Source organism: Elephantulus edwardii, unplaced genomic scaffold, assembly GCF_000299155.1.
Source record: "Elephantulus edwardii isolate Elephantulus edwardi_28Jun2011 unplaced genomic scaffold, EleEdw1.0 scaffold00101, whole genome shotgun sequence".
NCBI lineage: Eukaryota > Metazoa > Chordata > Mammalia > Macroscelidea > Macroscelididae > Elephantulus > Elephantulus edwardii.
In genome coordinates, this window is record NW_006399851.1 from 4361419 (window position 1) to 4383021 (window position 21603).

Consider the following 21603-nt stretch of genomic DNA (forward strand, 5'->3'; position numbering starts at 1 on the left):
TGTATATGTGAGAGATATATGTATATGTGAGAGATATACGTATATGTGAGAGATATACGTATATGTGAGAGATATACATATATGTGAGAGATATATGTATATGTGGTATATGTATATGTGGTATATGTGAGATATAGATATATATATCTCACATTTGGTCCAAAAGAAAACAGTATTTTCCCCAAAGGGTTCCTGGAGCTTCCCTATTTTAATTTACAGTGATTCCATCTATCTCTTGTTCAGGGAAAAACCCCTGGAGTCCGCTCCCTTTTTTCACATCTCACATTTGATTCATCAGGAACTCAATTTTGCTCTTTCTTAAAACATTTCCAGAATCTGAGTCCTCAATACGGCTATTGCTCCCAGGTCCGAGACACTATCATTTCCTGCCTGAGTTGTATACTAGCCTTTAACTTCTTCTGTCTTCTGTCTTGGCTTCTTTAGTCTCTGTTGCCAACATCACAACCACAGTGACACTTTCAAAACATTAGACAGATCATGTCACACTTCTCAACCTCTCCAGTGGCTGCCTATTTTACTCTGGTTAAAAAGCCACACACAAGGGGAGCTCTGGTGGCCTAGTGGCAAGGAGCTGCAACTACAATCCCAGAGGCAAACGGTTCGAATCCACCAGATGCTCTGCCCGGAAAAGGAGGGACAATCTCCTCCTGTACCAGTCAGATCTGATTTGACGGTACACTCACACAAAAATTTTTAAAAAAAAAAGCCACACACAGTCCTTGTAATGACCTACAAGGTCTCAGGCACCGGGACCACCCAACCTCTCCAACTACAGGTCTTACTCCTGTCCTCATGCATGCTTCTCTTTGCAGAACTCACACTTGATTTGCTCACAACTTAAGGGACCCACGCCTCTCTAGCAGTTCTAATACACCAGTGACTCCACAGGAGAAAGAAGGGAAAGCTCTTCCTGTGCAATTTACAGTCTTGGAAACTCAATGGAAGGTCAGCTACGAGTCGGTTTCCACTTGAGAGTTACAAGTTTCTTTTAGTTACTGAATCTCCACTGATAGTTTCCATGACTTAGATGTTATCTCCCCCCTATAGCCTGCCTGATATTGACCTCAAGTGTCATCCAGAACTCTTCTCCCCACCCTCATGCCCCAATTTTCCTTTTTTCTCCCTAACTGCTCCCAACTCCCTGTCCCATTTCTATATTTTCTGTACAATAATGTGCCACCTACACACACATACACACACTCTTTTAATTTATGTCTCATATGCATATACTGAAAACTGCAAGTATCACAAGCGTGTACATGATGGGTACTCACAGGGAATACATGCATGAGTGCAACACTCAAATTAGGACATTGTACAGTATCAGCAACCAGAAAGCATTTAGTGATAAGAAACTGCACTGTAATCCCAAAGGCATGCAGTTCTTATGCACAGTTCAAATCCACCAGGTGCTCTGTGGGAGAAGGATGAGTCATCTCCTCCCATCCAATGAAACTGCCTCTGAAAACCTGCTGGAGGGTCTGCTATGGATTGGTTCCAACTCGGTGGCACACACAACTACTCTCCCAGTAAGTGTCACGATCTCCTGATTAGAGCTCCACAGAATTAGCTTTTTCTATTTTTTTATATTTAAAAACTGGAATCATACACAGTGTGTGCTCTTTTTCTGTCTGGCCTCTTGTTCTCAGAACATGTCAGGAAGATTCATCTACACTGTTGCATAAGTTGTAAACCTTTCATTCTCACTGCTGAGAGAATATGCCAATCTACTGTTGATGGGAATTCGCAGCTTGGGATTGTCACACATCTTTTGATGACTTTGCATATGCACTCCAATGGTGGTGGTAGTTGTTAGAGAACTTCGAGTCAATTATGTCTCATAGTGACCCTATGAAGAAGAAATGTGAGCTGTCTCTTATCCTGCACCATTCTCATGGTCATCCCTATGCTCAAGACCATTGTTAAAGTCATTGTGTCAATCTAGTTGAGAGTCTTCTCTTTCTGAGTTTTCTCCCTTACCAGTATAATGTCTTTTCCCAAAGATTGGCCCTTCCTGACCAGATGCCTAAAATATATAAGACGAAATTTCATCATTTTTGACTCCAAGGAGCAATCTGGTTGCATTTCCTCCAAAACAGACTTGTTTGTTGTTTTGGCAGTCCACAGGATATTCAGTACTCTTCTCCAACATCAAAACTCAAAGGCATCAATTCTTCTGTCATCCTTCTTCACTGTACATTTCCACAGGGCTGTTGTTGTTGTTATGTGCCCTCGAATCACTTGCGACTCATAGCAACCCTATGTACAACAGCCCTAAACTCTGCTCTATCCTGTGGCAATCGCACTGTCTCTGACACTCCCATCCCAATTATCCCAGTCACTGAATCAATCCACCTCATAGAGGGCCTTCCTCTCCTGCGCTGTCCCTCCACCCTCCCAAGCATGATGTCCCTCTCCAAGGACCGGTCTCTCCTCACTACATGTCCGAAGTAAGTTAGACGGAGCCTCAGAATCCTTGCCTCCAAGGAGCCACCCGGTTTAACCCTTTCCAGGACAAATCTGTTTGTTTTCCTAGCAGTCCATGGTATTCTCAATACTCTTCTCCAGCACCACAGCTCAAAGGCATCAATTCTCCTTCTATCCTCCTTGGTCATTGTCCAACTCTCTGATGCATAACAAGTGATTGCGAAGACCATGGCCTGTATCAGACGCACCTTAGTCTCCAGAGAGACACCATTGCTCTTCAGTACTTTGGAGAGGTCCCTAACAGCAGACTTTCCCATGGCAATGTGCCTTTTAATTTCCTGGCTGCTGGTGCCAAGACTGTTGACTACGGAGCCAAGCAAACTAAAGCTGTGTACAACCTCAATCTCTTCACCATCCATCCTGATGCTGCCAACTGGTGCAGTGGTGAGAATCTTTGTCTTCTTGACATTGAGCCTCAATTCATATTGTAGGCTACAGTCCTTGACACTCGCAAACAAAAATATCATGGCTTAGATCAGGCATACCTTAGTCTTTAAAAGTACTTTCATGCTCTTTAGTACTTTGGAGAGGTCCCTGACAAGAGATTTTCCCAATGTAACACATCTTTTGATTTCTTGACTTCTGTTACAATGGGTGTGGCTTGTGAATTCAAGTGAAATGAAATTGTTGACGTCAATCTTTTCTCCATCTATCATGATGTAGCCTACTGATCCAGTGAAAAGGATTTCTGCTTTCTGTATTTCATTCATGTTGGAGACAGTAGTTTTTGATCTTCTACACCAAGTGTTTCAAAGACTCTTCACTTTATGCAAGCAATGTTGTATCATCTGTATAACACAGGTTGTTAATGAGTTTCCCCCCAATCTGGGTGCCATATTCTTTTTCATATAGTCCAGCTTCTCAAATTACTTGCCCAGCATACAGATGGTTGAGGTATAGCTTTTTTATGTGCATAATTTTTCTGGAACTTTCATTCTTCTCAATGTTAGCTATAATTTGTTACGATCCACATGGTCAAACACCTTTACATACTCAATAAAACACAAGTGAACATCTTTCTGGTATTTTCTGTTTTCTGCTAAGATTCACCTAACATCAGCAATGATATCTCTTGTGGCTTTTCTGAATTCAGCTTAAATTTCTCAAAGTTCTATGTCAATGTACTACTTCTGTAATTTTAAAAAAATGTTCAGCAAGATTTTAGTTTCATGTATTATCAATGATATTGTTCAATTACTTCCACATTCTGTTGGATCACTTTTTCTGGAAGGGAAACAAATACAGATCTCTTCTAGTGAGTTGGCCAGGTAGCTGTCCTCCAAATTGTCATAAACTAGTGATCGCATCCAGGGCTGCATCTGTTTATTTAAACACATCAGTTGTTGTTCCATCAATTCCTGAGGTCTTATTATTTTATTTATTTCTTTTACAATGCCTGCAATACAGTTTGAACTTCTTTCATTACCATTCATTCTAGATCATATACTACTTCCTGAAATGGTACACTGTGATTCTGTGTATTTCTTATATCTTTTTATGTTCTCTGCATATTCAAAACTTTCCCCATAGAATCCCATTGTTGTTATGTGCCCTTGAGTCACCTGTGGCTCATAGTGACCCAATGTACATTAGCTTTGAACTATGCCCGATCCTGAGTTAATCTTATAGTCTCCAAAAGACTTAAACCCATTTTTCCAGTCACTGAAACAAGTCATCTCATCCTGGGTCTTCTTCTCCTGTGCTGTCCCTCCACCCTTCCAAGCATGATTTCCTTCTCTAAGGACTGGTGCCCCCTGGCCATGTGCCCAAAATATGTGAGACAAAGCATCAAAATCCTCACCTCCAGGGAACAGCTTGGTTTCACCTTCTCCAAGACATATCAGTGACATAGAATAATGTTTAATTTACTTTTTTAATTCATGTATAATTTCAGAAGAACAGGGATAACTCCCCCCCCTTTCACTCACTGTTATGCACACAGAATTTAGAAGAGTAATAGTTATTAAATAAATATGTTGAATGAATGAATGACATTCTTATGTCTTTTTCTTTCATTAATAAGAAAAGTCATTTCAATTCCAAATATGGGTATGGAATCTCCAGGAAAACATTTAACAGGAAAACTTGAATTTGTGCATGTAAAAAAGGATGCATGGGCACAGCCAATTCTGACTTTTACCAACTTCACAAAGGAGAACTGTCCCTATCAACAGCATCAGTAACACCAACCCAATTCACATGATGTCAGACATATTTCCCCGACACTCTGATATCTCTTTCTACTCATCTCAACATCAATCTTATTGCTCTGCTGTGTTCAAAATCCAGTGTGATCAATCACAGACCAAAATGAGGAAGTCAAAAGGTCCAATGAATAACATCCATATGAATAACAGAATACAGTCATGATAGCTCCTGAAATGTGCATGCAGGCACCTCGGTCTCAAGGTTTGTGGCTTCAGGTCAATGTCCCCAAGTTCTCAGTCCTGAGAATTGGCTCTCTCCTCCACAAGATCCCATTTCATGCCAAGTCTCCAATTCAGCCATAGATGCTGCTTCTTGTTCAATGGCACCAAAAGGTCTTTCTCTGCATTTAGAGCTGTTCAATTAATTGGTGAGGCTAGGCAACCCAGTTGCAGACTGGTTGGACTGGTCAATCCTCTTGTGGAATGGTAGATAGCCAATCCTTTTGTGGAAAGGCTAGCACACTCCATTTACATATTTCTGCCCATCTACATACCAAAGTCGAATGATGGCTAGGAAAAGTCATATTGACAGATACACTCTGCAATGCATCTTGACTTAGAGGAGATGGGTAAAGTTACTTACCATCTGGTAGATACATAATCAGTATACGGGGGCTGTGATCTTAATTCTCTTGCAAGACCAAAATCAGCAATTTTCACAAGTTCTGGACCCATACAAAGTAAGTTTTCTGGTTTCATGTCCCTATGAAAAAAGCCTTGGTAAAAGAAAGAGGAAAAATTCATAAATTGTTATGTTTAAATAAATAAAACTAAGTCTCTCAATGATAATTAGAAACTTGAATTTCCATACAGAAAATAAACCACATTGTTTATAGTGATAGGAGTTGGAGATCCTAGTTTCAAAATAATTTGGCAAGAAAGTTCACAAAGAGTGTATGATTCAATTAAGATATTGACCTAGTAAATAAACAGGAAGCTCTGGTGGGCTATTGGTAAAAGGTGTGCTGTGACCCTTAAGGCAGGTGGTTAGAATCCACTAGCTACTGTGGACAAAGATGGTCAGTCTCCTTGCATGCTCTTTAAAACCTCTGAAACCCCCTTGAGGGTCAGATATGAGTTGGTTCTGACTTGATGACATTTAATAACACCACCACCACTCAGTAAACATAGATTTTGGGTGTGGGGAGCTCTGGTGGCTTCGTGGTAAGGAATTGCTTTAGTATCCAAAAACAGGTGGTTTCAACCTACCAGCTGCTCCCCAGGATAAAAACCAATCTCCTACTGTGCAATTTACTGCCCCCAAAAACCTTCTGGAAGGTCATTTAAGAGTTGGTACGACTTAATAGTACATAATAACAACACTGACAACAAACACAGATATTTTGTTCAGGTAAAATAATTCAGTCAATTCAAGAACTAGTTAATTATTTATCACCACTGCTCAATTAAATCTTAGAATATCAAACCAAATACACATTTGTAAGGTTGAAATTTTCCCCTTTCTTAATAATATTGGTAATGTGGTCTTGTTTTAAAGAAAATATGGTGTCTTACTTTGACAGCTACTCTTTTAGAGTATCTGGGGGTATATTCCCTTCAAACTATTATATCTGACAGCACCTATGCAGTTGTTGTGTATCACTGAGTTGGACCTAACCTGTAGCTGAATCTCTAGTGGGTTTCCAGTGTGGTAAATAGCATGGGAGGAGAACTAAATGTTAAAGAAAACTAATACCACCACACCATAGGTTCTTCAATTCATTTAAACATTAATATTCATAGTAGATGAAAGGAGTCTATTCTTTTTCAAAATGACCCAGTTGTGGTTTTTGTTTCACTTCCATGATAAAACTAACATGAATAAAGTTGCATGATGGGTTTATGATGGTTGAAATTAAATACTAATGTTCACATTACTCAAAATTTTGGTTTTAAAAGGCTATAGTTTCCTCTAATTAGAGAAACACTCAATTTTTGGTAAGACGGCAGACTAGGCAGATAAGAGCCTGTTTCAACCAAAGGATCAGAAAATAAAGATAATAGATATGGAGCATAATTCTAGAATCCTGAGTTGAAAAGGAAAAGATAAAGAAATACTTCAAACATCAACTGAAGGAAGAAACCAAATAAAAAAAAAAGAATGGGACCAACAGAGCACAGATTTGTAAACAGCACGGTCCAGTCATTTTGAACACTGGTCTGGCTGGCTAGGGAACTCAGGAACAGCAGCTATCTCATGATGAGAACGGTGGCAACAGTATTCAGCCACACATACACCACCAGCAGTTTCACTCATTGGACGAGAGTAAAGACCTCTTGTTCCACCTGATCAATGAAAGACTATGCAGCCTGTCCTCAACTGCAGTGCGCAAATAGTGAACAGACAACAATACACACACCTCCCTTTATCAGACCTACCAAGAGATAGGAAGTGAAACACTAAGAAACACTAAGAATTATCAAATTAGCAAGTGACAGAACACACTTGCACAGAATAATCAGATACATCAAAATAATATGGTCGATTCAATGGCACATTAACAATGACAATATCTTGATTTATTTTAATTTTTTTTTAGTGGTTTGCTGTTATCTGTTGTTGCCAATCCGTGTGTTTTTGTCTTTTTTGGCCTTTAAGAAGAGAATCATGCTTTACCACTAAGACACCTCTGTTGGGCTCAAATCCACAATCTTTTGTCTAGTCTTCCAGCACTTAAGCATCTGTACCACCCAGAGACTCATTCTAAACTCGTAACTGTCCAACACTCTGTAACATCTTGTATTCAATTTCTGAGCATACATCTTGACAATCTAAAGGAGCAGAGAAATGTGTCATAAAAGAAACATACCATGTTTATGAATAAATGCCAGCCCTTGCAATATCTGATACATAATATTCCTGATGACAGATTCAGGGAACAACTTGTTTCTGTGAAAAAAATGAACATATAATCAGTTAGATAATTTCCCTCAAGACTTTTGAACAACCATTTGATCTATAGCTAAAATGATTATTTTAGGACTTATACTGATAAGATTGCAAATTTACAAGGTGAACATTACAACATGTTTTGTTTTAATGTTTGGTAAGAACTCAAATCCAACACTAAATGAATTGTACAAATTTATCCAGTAATTAAACTCGAAGCTATACAAAATAAGCAAAAGCAAATTAGAAAACTGAGTAACAAGCCAAGAGTGCAAATCTGTATTAGTTAGGCTGTTGGTGGACATATCAGTGCCACCCCACAAAAATGTAAAAAAAGAGATAAGTGAAAATAATTTCAACAATGTATCTTCATTTACCTTCCATATTAACACAATATTGTCATTTCAACATATAATTAAAATTAAAGTTTACTAACTTGGATTAGTTTTTAGTATCAAGTTGTCAAAATTCGATATTTTACAGAGCAGGAGGGGAAGACCCTCTATGAGGTAGATTGATTCAGTGACTGGGGTTATCGGGATGAGTGTGTCAGAGACAGCGTGATTGGCACAGGACAGAGCAGAGTTTAGGGCTGTTGTACATAGGGTCGCTATGAGTCGCAAATGACTCGACGGCACATAACAACAACAACCACCTTCGCCTTACATCTAGGAGTTAATGACTTGTAGTTATGACTTACAGCCTTTGAACATCCCCTGGAGGGTTTGCTATGAGTCAGTTCTGACTCAACAGTATACATAACGGCAATGCATATATTAAGAGCTCTGGTGGCCTAGTGGACAAAAGGAGCTGCACTGCCACTTAGTGGCTATATAATTCATCAATTTTAAATACTAAAATTACCAACCTATCCTACCATCAGTATTTGTTCAAAGAGGTAAGTGCAGCTTCTTCCTGATAGTTGTCAATGAGTGAGAACTGATTCACAACTAACCCCCCCCAGAGGGTTTTTAAGAGGTTTTAAATTGCACAGGAGGATAATGCCCATCTTTTCCCCACAGAGCTTTGGTGGAATTGAACAGAGTGCCTTAGGGTTGGTAGTGCAACTCCTTGCCACCAGAGCCCCTTAAAGTGTAGCCTGGGATAGCCATTTAATAGAACCTGAGTCGCAGGCGACTTGACGGCACATAACAACAACTATGGTAACCATGAAGACTAATTACATGGGAATTAAAAATAAAAACCCAAACAACCACCTTTTAAGTCAATAAATAAAACATTTATGACTATTAAAATTATGACTATTAAAAATGGAACTAAAAATGAATATTAAAAACTACAACTATTAAAATTATGACTATTAAAAAATAAAGTATACATGTTGATCTACAAAAGCTAGCAAGGAATGTGGGAAAAGAATAAATATGGAGGGGTAGAAAATTTTTCTTGACTCTTATTAATGTTATGGCATCTGCCTGAAAAAAGAATAGACCTTCAGGATTTTTTTTTTTTAGGAAATATTTTTAAAGTGAAGAATTTAAGAAAAAATTAACTTAATCTCCTTAGGGCTTGATTTTTTTTTTTTCATTGTGTTTGTTTGTGTGTGTGCCGTCAAATCGGATCTGACTGGTACAGGAAGTTGTACCTCCTTCTCCAGGAAAGCATCTGGTAGATTTGAACCGTTCACCTCTGGGATTGCAGTGCAGCTTCTTGCCATTAGGCCACCAGAGTTCACCTAGCACTTGATTTTGTGCTTAACAGAGAGCAAGAAATGCTATTATACTAAAAATTTAACATTTCTAAAGCTATTTTAGAGCCATTTGTTGAACAATTCTGGTTTTAAAAACAGTAAAACAGACATTTATCTCCAAGATGTGACCAGGACAACTATCACCACAGTATTAAGCTCTCCAAGTTCAGAAGAAACAAATGAACTCTGTAAAGATTCTCTTCTTATGTTTAAAAATTAGAATTCCTTTGGGATTGGTCATGTATTAAGTTTGATCACTAACTTACACATTCTAATCAATGAGCTCACCAGAAATTTTCTTGGAATTTACTTCATTTCTTGCTTCATTCTTTCACTAGAATTTCCTAAAATGCTTGACAGAGCAATGAAGATCATTTTTACAATTTGTTCTGTTGTTACCTCGTGTTGTTTCTGCAAACCCCTGCTGTCCACTCTCACTCTTACTGACAGCCTTGCCTGATCCTGTGCTGTCCTCACAATTTCTGCTGTACTGAAGCCCATTGTTTTAGCCTGTGTCTACCCACATGCACTTACAGTCTTCCTCTCCTTCCTGGATCCTCTCTCCCTACTTTTCCAAGCATGATATCCTTTTCCAAAGGCTGGGCCCTCCCAACAACATGTTCAAATTATGTGTGACAAAGTGTCATCATCTTTGCCTTCATGGAGTACCCTGGCTACTGTTCTAAGACCAGTTTGTTGGTTCTTTAAGCACTCCATGGAATATTTAATACTCTTTTGTCAGTGTCATAATCCAAAGGCTTCAATTCTTTAGTCTTCCTCATTCATTGCTTACTGAGTATTAAACTACTGTTGTGTTACCATTAGATCAGAACTGACCCATAGTGAAGTCTTCAGTGAGTTTTCAGAGGCAAGAATCACATGGGAGGAGACTGTTCATCTTTCTCCCATGCAGCAGCTGGTGGATTAGAACTATGTACCTTTGCATTAGTGGTGCAATTCCTTGCCATTAAGCCACCAGAGCTTCCTATTAAACTATAGATTTGTTTTTTCTTTCAAAATTATTTGTATGTATGTTGTTTTTGTTATGTGCTGTCATTTCAAAACCAACTCACAGCTGACCCTCCAGTGAATTTTCAGAGGTTGTAAACTGCAAAGGTATATAGTTTGAATTGACCAGGTGCTTCATGGGAGAAAGATGGGAAATCTTTAAAATTTACTGCCTCTGAAATCCTGCTGGAAGGTCGGCTATGGGGCAGTTTCAACTTGACAGTATGCAATAATAACAAATTACATAGGAGGAAATAGCCTATCTTTCTCCCTTGGAGCAGCTGGTGGATTTGAACTGTGTATCTTTGTGTTGACACCACAATTCCTTATCCTCTAGACCACCAGAGCTCCCTTTTGTATAAATGCTTATACAAAAGGTTTATCTGGACTTAAGGAAAAAAAGTAGTGATGTCAAAGCTGGTTCTTCAATGTCAAATGCTATTATTTTATAATAAATCTGTTTCTTAGATATTAGATCTGTATATTATAAAATGTGACACATTGTAGAAATTCAAGCAACCCATAAAAGAAATAACGGGAAAATCAGCATTTATAAAAATATGGACATACCTGTCTTTCATTAATTGATAGAGGTTTTCTTTCATGTATTCAAATACAAAATAAAGATGGTCATTTTCTCTGATAACTTCTTTCAATTTAATCACATTGGCATGATTAAGTTTCTTCAGAGACTGGAAAAGAGCAAATTAAAATCCTTAAAGTTTCAGCAGTTTATTTAGTAAAGTTAATGTCAGTCATGTTCATTACTGTAGTCATGTAGTATTCCTTCTGACCTCATTAAAAACTCACATTTTAATATCTATACAATTAAAATATATTTTAGAATTTAAACTGTAATAGTTTTGTTTAGCCTTTTATTTTCTTTTTGCCTTTTCACTTTTAATTTTAAGAAAGATTCTTTTTGTTCTTGTTGAGAATACACACAGCAAAAACAAACATGTAGAAATAAAAGAAATAAAAGTGCCCAGTTAACTGAATAGGATTCCAAATTGAAAAATAGAAGAGTAATCATCCTATTCAGTTAACTGGGTACTTTTATTTTTTTAAATATAATTTTATTCCCTTTGTTGTTTTTGTTGTCGAGAATATACACAGCAAAATATTCACCAATTAAACTGCTTCTACCACTGTGCAATGTACAATTCAATGATAGTTATATAACCAGTTTCATTCTCTTTTTCTGAGTTATTCACTGCTTTCTTAGGTTTAAAGATTATTTTAAAACAATAGTTTCGAGAGTTCATCCACTCTCCACACTGCAACGTCTGGAGTCCAAGAGAATTTTCCATTCTGTTCCATTTCCCCCCTTCTGATTAGGATTCTTCTAAAGAATCTTAGCTCAAAATGGTACCACTCACTTCTTCCTGGTCTCATGGCAAAGAAGGCAATTGTTTCTTGAAGGTACTAGTCACTTTTTCCTCCTCTATCTGATTATTCTTCCACTGATACTTCAAGTGAATAGAGACCGAAAGGCCGGCAATTTGAACCCTTCTGAGGAAAGATTTAACAGTCTGCTTATGTAATGATTATCGCCTTACAAGGCTGCATTCAAGATTTTAACACCCCAAGAACTATGTCATGAACAGGAGGTAGAACATTAAGAAGCAATGAGCACGTCATTAAGCCAATTAACTAGGCTGTCCCTAGAATCTATGACCCTAAATCTCCAAACTAAGGAGCCAAATCCTCTGAGGTATTTGTGTATTGGCAGCCTGAGTAGCTAGCTAATTTTTTGTCATTGTTGTAAGTGTATTAGACAACTTTTGTCAATTCAACTTGTAATTCTTTTGAATAAAGGATTTAAGTACAACATTAAACCAAGTTAATTATAATCTAAAAAGACCCCAAACCCACTGCTTTTCAGTCAGTTCTGACTCATAATAAGCCTCCAGGGGGTTTCCAAGGTTGTAAATTTTTATGAAAGTAGACTGCCCATCTTTCTCCCTCAGACCAACTAGTGATTCTAAGCCCCGACCATTCAGTTAGCTGAGTAATATATAACACACGAATCACCAGAGTTCCTTAGGTCAGTGTTGTTGTGGTGGTGGTGTACTGTCAAGTTGGAATTGACCCATAGCTGATCCTCCAGCAGGTTTTCAGAGTTGGTTAATCAACCAGAAGGAGACTGCCCATCTTTATCTCTTGGAGCAGCTGGTGGATTTGAACCATGTGCCTTTGGGATTGCAGCACAGCTATTAAATACTGTAACTGAGCCTTGGATCCAAGATAGCGGTGGAGGCAGAGACAGCGTGGTGAGCTGCAGGAGCAGTGAACCACTTAAAGCAGGGCCACTATGGCCTTCTACAGACTTTGGCTTATTGATAATTGAACAGTTAATCAGTTGATGACTGGCCCTCAGTGAAGATCGAGGCTCAACAAAAGGAATTCAAGGATTCCCAAGGAGGAATGGGTGAGTCTCACGGCTCCCAACCCCCTCCCGCAGAGCCCGCGCCCTGCTGCACAGCTGCTGCAGCGCCATGAGGCTTCCACAGCCGGAACCAATGGATTCCCTCACCCGGGATGAATGCTGGGCACCGGCCCTCCTCAAGAATGGTGCAGTGAAGCCACCACGCTGCTGCAAGGTGGACTTGTTCTGGAGAGAATTCTTGGAGCCAGGATGGCGGCGGTGGGGGAACTGTGCGCCCACCAGCCGCCCGCGCGAAAGGGGCCATGCACCCACTGGCCGCCTGTGTGGGAGGCAGGAGATGGGATGCGTGCCCCACCATCTGCAGGTTTGGGTTTCCTTGGACAGGCCAAAGAAGATGATTACCTATACAATGGATTGTTAAAAGTCACTGTGAGTTTGATGACAATTAACAGTGGCAGCATGCACAAGAGGAACAACATCCTAAATGCACCACATATTTTGTTCTGTTGAATGCTTCTGTCAAAAAGATGGTTAGACCTGGGGGCAGTCTGTTCACAATTCTCAGGTTCCCTTTACCATATATAAAGGGGGAGGACAGTGACACCTTCTTCAAAATATAGTATGACCACTTATGGGGGCGGGTAAAAGTGGTGGTGCTAGAATTGGAGACACTATCCCTGACCACATAGTCCTCGGTCAGGCGAGGGGATCAGACTGGAGTAGGGGCAATTGGAGGGGGAGTATACCAGCCAGCTCCTGGGGGAGCTGCCCTGCCCAGGGCGGGCTGCTCTCAGCCCCCAGCTTGGGGCAAGCCATAGCGGCCCTCTGCCCAGGGTGGGCTGCCCTCGGCCCCTGGCTCAGGGCGAGCCGTTGCGGCCCTCAGGGTGAGTTCCTCAGTCCCCAGATTGTGCCATCTGACCCCTGGGTGGGGAAGGAAAAAAAAAGAATGCCTAGGGTATCCAGAGAATGTTATCTAGGCCACCTTCTGTCGCCCTCTCCCCCAGTAAACCTGAAAGCAACACCCTCAAAGCCCTTCTATTTGTAACTCACAAGTTTGTTCTCTCTAGGTTTGCTCCCTTTCCTATAGGTAACCTTAACACGGAGTTTTACTCCAGAATTAACCCTGAACCCAGTGCCTGTGACAAAAAGGAAATACAACTGACAGCTAAGGAAGCAAAGGAGGATGGAGCCTCTGGGTTCAACCAGCCATCCCCACTGGACCCACCTGGGAAAACACTTTGCAGTCCAGAGGGGAGCAGATGACAGGAAAGTATCTTCTAACAGAGCAAGAAGGCAAGCAGCTTTAACCCAAGGCCACCAGTAAGGTGATAAAGCATCCTCCCTTCCCCCCTTTACATCTACGCCCCTGTTCAGCATGAAGAAGCCAGAGAGTTGGCATCCAGTTCCCAAATCAATAAAAAAGTTGGTTTAATTACCATTGAAAAATGTTTGTCATTCCTCTGTAGTAACTGGTCCTCACTGGATCCTCACCATTTCCTTCACCTGCTCCCCCCACCGACCAAACTGTGCAGCTCTGCAACTGCATCCTGGCCCATCCTCACCCTTCTGCCCACAACCCTCACCTCCTTGTACCCCCAATATGTTTTTCCCAATAAAAAAGAAATACTCTAACTGATCACGTTTTCTTTACATCTATTCAACAGATGGAAAGGCTGCCTTAACCATGTGAAATGCCATGCAAAGTTGTCCAAAAAAATGTATCCAAGTCATACAGCACAAAATACAAATAAATAGCATGAGGCACAAATATATGCTGTGATCAACAGTCAAACTCTTAGCTGCTGACTCAAAGTCTGGTAATTCAAACCCACTAGTCACTCTATTGGAGAAAGACATAGTAATCACCTACATAAAGATTACAGTCTTGGAAACTATGAGGCAGTGCTAAAAGTCTAAATTTACTTGACAGTACACAACAATTTTTAAAGTTATCATTTGTTTGATAACATGCCATTTTGAAAGTGAGTCTATTTACAAATAAGAGTGTACAGCTATTTTTTTTTATCCACTGATAGTAGAACTACGAAAAGTGAGCTAATATTACATTAGAAAGATAATAGAGAAACAATAAGAAGCCTCTCTCTGCAGTGCTACCCAAAAAGACTAGAGCAAGCTTGGCTGCTGTCCTCTGAAATGAGATCTAGACATGTGAAGTAGACAGTATAGTTCTCAGGTTCTTTTCATCCCTAAGATTTTACCTTGACTTCTCTCAAGTTCATGCATTCATCCCAGGAATAGAACTTTCTCTTCATCCTGAAACAAAGAAAAGTTTAGTGTTCATCTGCTGAAATTCAAAGATATAAAGTATACAACTGGCTTTCTTACTCTATTGTTAGCTTATTTTGAGAAAGAGAATATATCTCTTTCTTCCTCAAAGGAAAACTCCTCTGCTCCATATATTCCAAAATTACTTGATGAAGATCCTTAAGGGATTTGAAATTTTACTTTACACAACGGTGAAAGAATGCTTATTCATCTTACTTTCTAGGTGGCGGTTATTATGTGCTGTCAAGTCACCTGTGCCTCATAGCGACTCTATGTACAACGAATCTGAAGCCTGCCCTGTCCTGAGCCAGTCTCTCTGACTTCAACACATACACCCCCATTGCCCTCGTTTCTGTATCAATTCATTTCATCCTGGGTCCTTCTCTCCTGAGTTGTCCCTCTCCCTTTCTGAGCATGATGTCCTTCTCCAAGGATAGGTCTCTCCAAGTCATATGCCCAAAGTATGTGAGATGGAGCTTCAAAATCCTAACCTCCAAGGAGAAACTTAGTTTCACCCTCTCCAAGACATACCTATCTGTTTTCTTGGCAGTCCATGGTATATTCAAAACTCTATTTCAGCACCGCAACTCAAAGGCATCAATTCTTCTATCCTCTTTAGTCATTATCCCTTGTGTCACACACAGCAGGAAGCTGAGAATGCCATGTTGCCTCCCCCACAGGTACCCCATTCTCCCAGGATTCTATGGGCTTTATTAACAACCAGACAGCCTATGCCAGATGGCATAGGCCCAGACTGACATAAAAAACTCAGAGCTCCTCACAGAGCCAGAATCTGGTTTCAACTTTTGTACCCCTAATTCACGTTGCACACAGCAGGAAACTAAGACCGCCATCTTGCCTTTTTGGGTGAGTGCTTATATTTTTCTACTCTCTTTAATCATGCTTTTCTGATTCCTTTCCATATTTCTGCTCTCTTTCTGACACCTGAAAGCCAAGTAGGAAATACTCTACTTCAGATAGAGGAGGGTAAAGAATTCATAAATTTGATAGCAAATGTTAGCAAATTACTTAAACTGACAGCTTCTACACAATTATCCCAGCTTCAGATAAGAGGCCCATAAATTGAAATAGCTTGTCAGAAAAAAAAATGCAAAGTAACTATTGATTTTAGTAATGTTGTTATTTACCTTTGAGTTGTAACTGACTCTTAGCTGACCCTCCAACAGCTTTTTAGAGGCTGTAAATTATGGAGCTGCTGATGGATTTAAACTGCACAACTTTATATCAACACAGATCTAAAAAGCTTGCTGCCTTTGAAAACCCAATGGAGGGTGGTTTGGTTATAAGTCGGTTACAACTCAAAGGTAAATAACAACATTGCTAAAATTAATAGTTACTACGCATTTTTTTTTCTGACAAATCACGTAAGTTTATGGCCTACTCATCCATCACAGCTCTTGTTAACTTTGGCAATAGCTTTCTTGAACTTTGTTCTTTACTTTCACTCTTCTATCCAAAGGTGAGAGATAAATATATCAAATCTGTATTTGGCATAAAAAGTGATCCTGTGATATGGACCATAGATAATGCATTGCCATAAAGTAGATTCTGAAAAATCACAGCAACCCTTTGCCATAGCATAGAATTGCCCCATGTGGTTTCTGAGGCTGTAAATCTTTCTGGAACTAGAATGCCACATATTTTTCTTATGGATGGAACAGCTGACTTGCTAACCTTTGAGTTAGCACCCAGCTGCAATGGTTACTGTGTGCTAAGGCTCTTAGATCTTGGTTTATATAAAACCCAAACCAAATCCACAGAGTTTGAACTGCTAACATTTTATTTAACCCAACAATTAGTAAGCACATCTACTACTTGACCAAGGGACCACTAATGGCCTAATGACAAGAAGCTGTGCTGCACGCAGTTCGAATCCACCAGCTGTTCTGTGGGAAAAGGATGAGCAATTTCCTCCTATGCAATTAACTGCCTCTGAAAACCCACTGGAGGTTCAGCTATGGGTTAGTTCTGACTCAACAGTTAGCAACACACACATACACATACACACACACACACACACACTCACTCTACTTGACCAGAGCACCTATGACACAAATTATTATTGTTGTATACAATTGATTTGGAACCAATTTATAGCTGACCTTCCAGTAGTTTTTCAGAAGCACTTAATCGCATGTGAGGAGATTGCCCATCCTTCTCCTACAGAGAAGCTGGTGAATTGGAACTTGTGCCTTTGGGATTGCAATTGTAGTAGTTTTCTACTAGTAGGCCACCAGAGCTCCCTAGAGGTTGTATTTTCATATAAGTAGATAGCACTTGTCTATACTTGGACCCTGAGGCAGGCATAAGAACAGAGCAAGGAAACACTGCATAGTTCAAAATCTGGAAAGAAGTCTATCAGGGATGTGTCTTGTCTACCTACCTTTTCAACCTGTATGCAGAACAGATCATTCAGGAGGCTGGGCTCTATGTGGAGAAATGTGGCATCAGGATTGGAGGAAGACTCATCAACAACCTGCGTTATGCAGATGACACAACTTTGCTTGCTAAAACTGAGGAGGTCTTGAGGCATTTGCTGCAGGTCAAGGACTGCAGACTTCAATATGTATTGAAACTCAACATCAAGAAAATAAAGATTCTAACCACTGGACCCATTGGCAACATAATGATAGACAGAGAAGAGACTGAGATTGTCAACAGCTTCAGCTTGCTCAGCTCCACAATCAAAATCCTTGGTACCAGCAGCCAGGAAATGAAAAACAAACTGCACTGGGAAAATCTGCTGTCAGGGACCTCTCCATAGCAATGATGTCAGTCTAAAGATTTAGACTCAGACTGGGTACCCCACCTCTTCACATACCCTAGATCAGAAGAGGTACTACCTGTGACCAGGTTCACATCTTGGGGCTTAGGTCTTCATTCACACAAGAAGAAGCTCTAACCTGACTGAGCACCCCAACTCCAGTCTTCTGGTAGGCTGGCAGGTATACCGTGCCAGGTCAGACAGCAACTTCTACTTCTCAGCAATACCTTCCTAAAGCTGTTTGCAACAAATACTTTCGTTTCCTGACAAAACAATCATCACAAAGATAAATCAATTTCTTGGACTAGCTAAACAATACACTTTTTTTCCCTTACATTCCCTGCCACCTTCTTTTTCATTTATTAATCCAACACCTACACCTACTTTGCTGGGGCAAAGAAAAAAAAAAGTAAGATTCTCACCACTGGGCCAATTGGCAGCACCATGATGGCTAGAGAAGAGATTGAGGTTGTTAACAGTTACAGCTTGTTTGGCTCCACAATCAACACTTTTAGCACCAGCAATAAGGAAACCAAAAGACGAATTGCATTTGGAAAATCTGCTGTTAGGGACCTTTCTAGAGTACTGGGAAGCAACAATGTCAGTCTAGAGACTAAGGTGAGCCTAATCTAGGCCATGGTCTTCACAATTACTTGCTATGCATCAGAGAGATGGACAATGACTAAGCGTAACAGATGAAGAATTGATGCCTTTGAGTTGTGGTGCTGGAGAAGAGTCTTGAACATACCATGGACTGCCAAGAAAACAAATAGGTCTGTTTTGGAGATGGTGAAACCAAGTCTCTCCTTGGAGGCTAGGATTTTGAAGCTCCATCTCACACACTTTGGGCATATGGCCAAGATGGACCCATCCTTGGAGAAGGATATCATAATCAGAAGGGAGGAGGGACAGCGCAGGAGAGGAAGACCCCAGATGAGATGGATTGATACAGTGACTAGGACAATAGGGGTAGGTGTGTCAGAGTCAGGGAGATTGGCTCAAGACAGGGCAGGTTTAAAAGCTGTTGTACATAGAGTTGCTATGAGTCCAGGTGACTCAACAGCACATAACAACAACAACAACAATAATGGCTAAAATAATGGCATTTAACAGAAGACATTCTTTTTTAAAATACTAGTTTATTTACAAAATTCAAATACATTGTTTTTGAGAACAGAAGACATTCTTGACGTGAATAACCCCAAACACAAGTGCAAGTTATCTGTGAGAATCATGAGATGCTCCAACAAAGGATCTTGTAAAGATTTAATGATCAAGGAAGACCCTTTTGATAAAGAAATATGAGAAGAGTGTGAAAGGAAATTTAAGCATATGTAAATCTCATGTATGAGACTAGAAAGAGCTGTTTAGTCACAGGAAATAAACTGCCATTCCTTATTCTTTAATGTGAGTTAAGTTCCATGGCTATTTCCAATTTCTCAATAGTATCTTAGGGAAAATATGGTGTTACTACTAGATTTCTTTCCATACCGTACCTTTTCTGTTCTCCATAGCATTTACCACCTTCCTAGAAGATTATTAGGGAGCTCTGATGGCCTAGTAGGTAAAAAGTAGTGCTGCTAACCCAAAGGCAAGCAATATAAATCTACGAGCTGCTTCATGGGAAAAGGTGGGCAATCTCTTCCCACCTTTCCCAAGGTGAATTACAGCCTCTGTGAATCTGTAAAAGCCTCTGTAATCAATGAAGTACCATCTCACTTCAGTAGCAGTGGCAAAGTTTAACAGGATGGCAAGCAATAAATGTTGGAGAGGATGTGGAGAGATAGGAACTCTCATACACTGCTGGTGGGATTGTAAAATGATACAATTACTGTAAAAGGTAGTTTGGTGTTTCCTCAAATAGCTGAACATAGAAATCCATATAAACCCAGCTATCCCACTGCTTGGAATATACCCCAAGAAAATTAGAACTGAGACACAAGCGGAGAACTGTACAAATAGGATTCTTCACTATTGCAAGAACATTGGGAACAGCCAAAATGTCCAACCACAATTGAACTGGATTGAGAAGTTGTGGTACATTCACATGATGGAAAACTAGGTAGCACGGAGGAGCAATGATTTTGAAAATGACTACATAACTTGGGAGGGACTAGAGAGCATTATATTGAGTGAACTAACTCAATCTCATAAGGACAAATACTGTATAAGATCATTAATCTAGAAGTGGAAAGATAATTAGCAAAACGTGTATGAGGATCCAAGAGGGGGACAAGTAGGAGCAGAGGGGTGAGGATGGGGTGGGGAATGAGAGGGCGGGTGGAGGTAGAGGTGGGTAAAGGGAATGGTAAAGATCTGGCAGAGATGTGGAATGATAGGGTAATGGTGGCATAGTTCAATATTGATTAATTTTATAAAACATAATAGGAATAATTGTATGAAACACAATGTGAATGAAGGATAGTATGAAAGAATAGGTGTATGAACTGTGTAAACCAACCAATATAAAACAAAATAAAATAAAAAAAGCATCTGCAATCTACAGAACCTGCTGAAGGGCTATCTAGGAGTTGGTTCTTACTCAATGGCAAATAACAGCCACAAAAACATACTATAGCCCCCAAACCCACTGCTGTTGCTTCTAACTCATGGGGATCCTCCACTGGGTTTCTCAGGGTAGAATCTTTAGGAGAGGAGATTGTCCATTTAAGGCTGACCTTAATGTGACCTTGGAGCACATTTTGTTGTTATGTGCAGTCAAGTTGGCACTCCTCAGAGCTGACTGTCCAAGTTGGTTTTCAGAGGCTGTCAAAAGCACAGGAGGAGATTGCCGGTCTTTCTCCCATGCAGCAACCATCGATTTGTATCTCATGACTTTGCGTTAGCAGCACAACTACTTAACCAATAGGACCACCAGAGTTAGAACCAAGGGGGGCTGCTCATCCAAGAGAGATCAGAATCATCTCCTTTTGGAGTACAAGCCCAACACTTAATGCATCTTGCCACCAGGACTCCCTAAATGACATTAATTTTTATTATGTTTAGTTCTTCTCCTCCCCTACCCTAACCAAAAGGTGCTTTTCAACCAAACCTATTGTTTCTGAGTCAATTGTTGAGCTGATTCCAGCTCACATTAAGAAATGCCTCCGAGGGTCCGTAAGGCTGTAAATTTTAGTAGAAGCAGACTATCTTATATTTCTATCCCAGAGCAGCACTTTCAGGGCTCTTTAAGTGTTTCAAACCCAAACCTACTGCTGTCAAATTGGTTCCCACTCTTTGAAATGGCAGCACATATCGCAAGGTTTCTTACCAGTGACCTAAATGAAAATCTGCCAAAGGAAATTTGTAGAAAAAGTACCTATTGTTTTGTTATTTAGTGTTCTCTCAACATTCAAAGCCTCACCCTTCACCTCATCTTGATCAATTTTTATTGCATTCCTTGCCTACTTCCAAAGTATAAATTTTCTTCTTTGTTGCTGTTGTTGCTGTTATGTGCCATCGAGTGGCTCGCGACTCATAGCGACCCTATGTACAAGAGCTCTAAACTCTGTTCTATTCTGTGCCAACCTAGCCATCTCAAACGCACTCATCCCCACCATTCCAGTCACAGAATCAATCCATCTCATCGAAGGTCTTCCTCTCCTGCACCGCCCATCCATTCTGCCGAACATCATGTCCCTCTCCAAGGACCAGTCCCTCCTTGCAACATGCCCAAAGTATGACAGACAAAGCTTCAGAATCCTTGACTCCAAGGAGCATTCCGGCTTCACCTTCTCCAGGACAAACCTGTTTGTTCTCCTAGCAGTCCATGGTATATTCAACACTCTTCTTCAGCACTACAACTCAAAGGCATCAGTT

General features: G+C 40.2%; 1 protein-coding gene across 3 annotated transcripts in view; it reads right to left on the minus strand.

The window, feature by feature from the left end:
- The window catches only part of MAK (male germ cell-associated kinase), a 73895-nt gene that overhangs the window by 43748 nt on the left and 8544 nt on the right, over nt 1–21603 (minus strand). For all 3 annotated transcript variants that reach the window (XM_006891603.1, XM_006891602.1, XM_006891601.1), the window contains exons 2-5: nt 14933–14987; nt 10895–11016; nt 7526–7605; nt 5299–5431 (exon numbers count right to left, since the gene is read on the minus strand). In XM_006891603.1, the coding sequence (XP_006891665.1) occupies nt 5299–5431; nt 7526–7605; nt 10895–11016; nt 14933–14987 (390 nt within the window). The remainder of the gene's footprint in view (nt 1–5298; nt 5432–7525; nt 7606–10894; nt 11017–14932; nt 14988–21603) is intronic.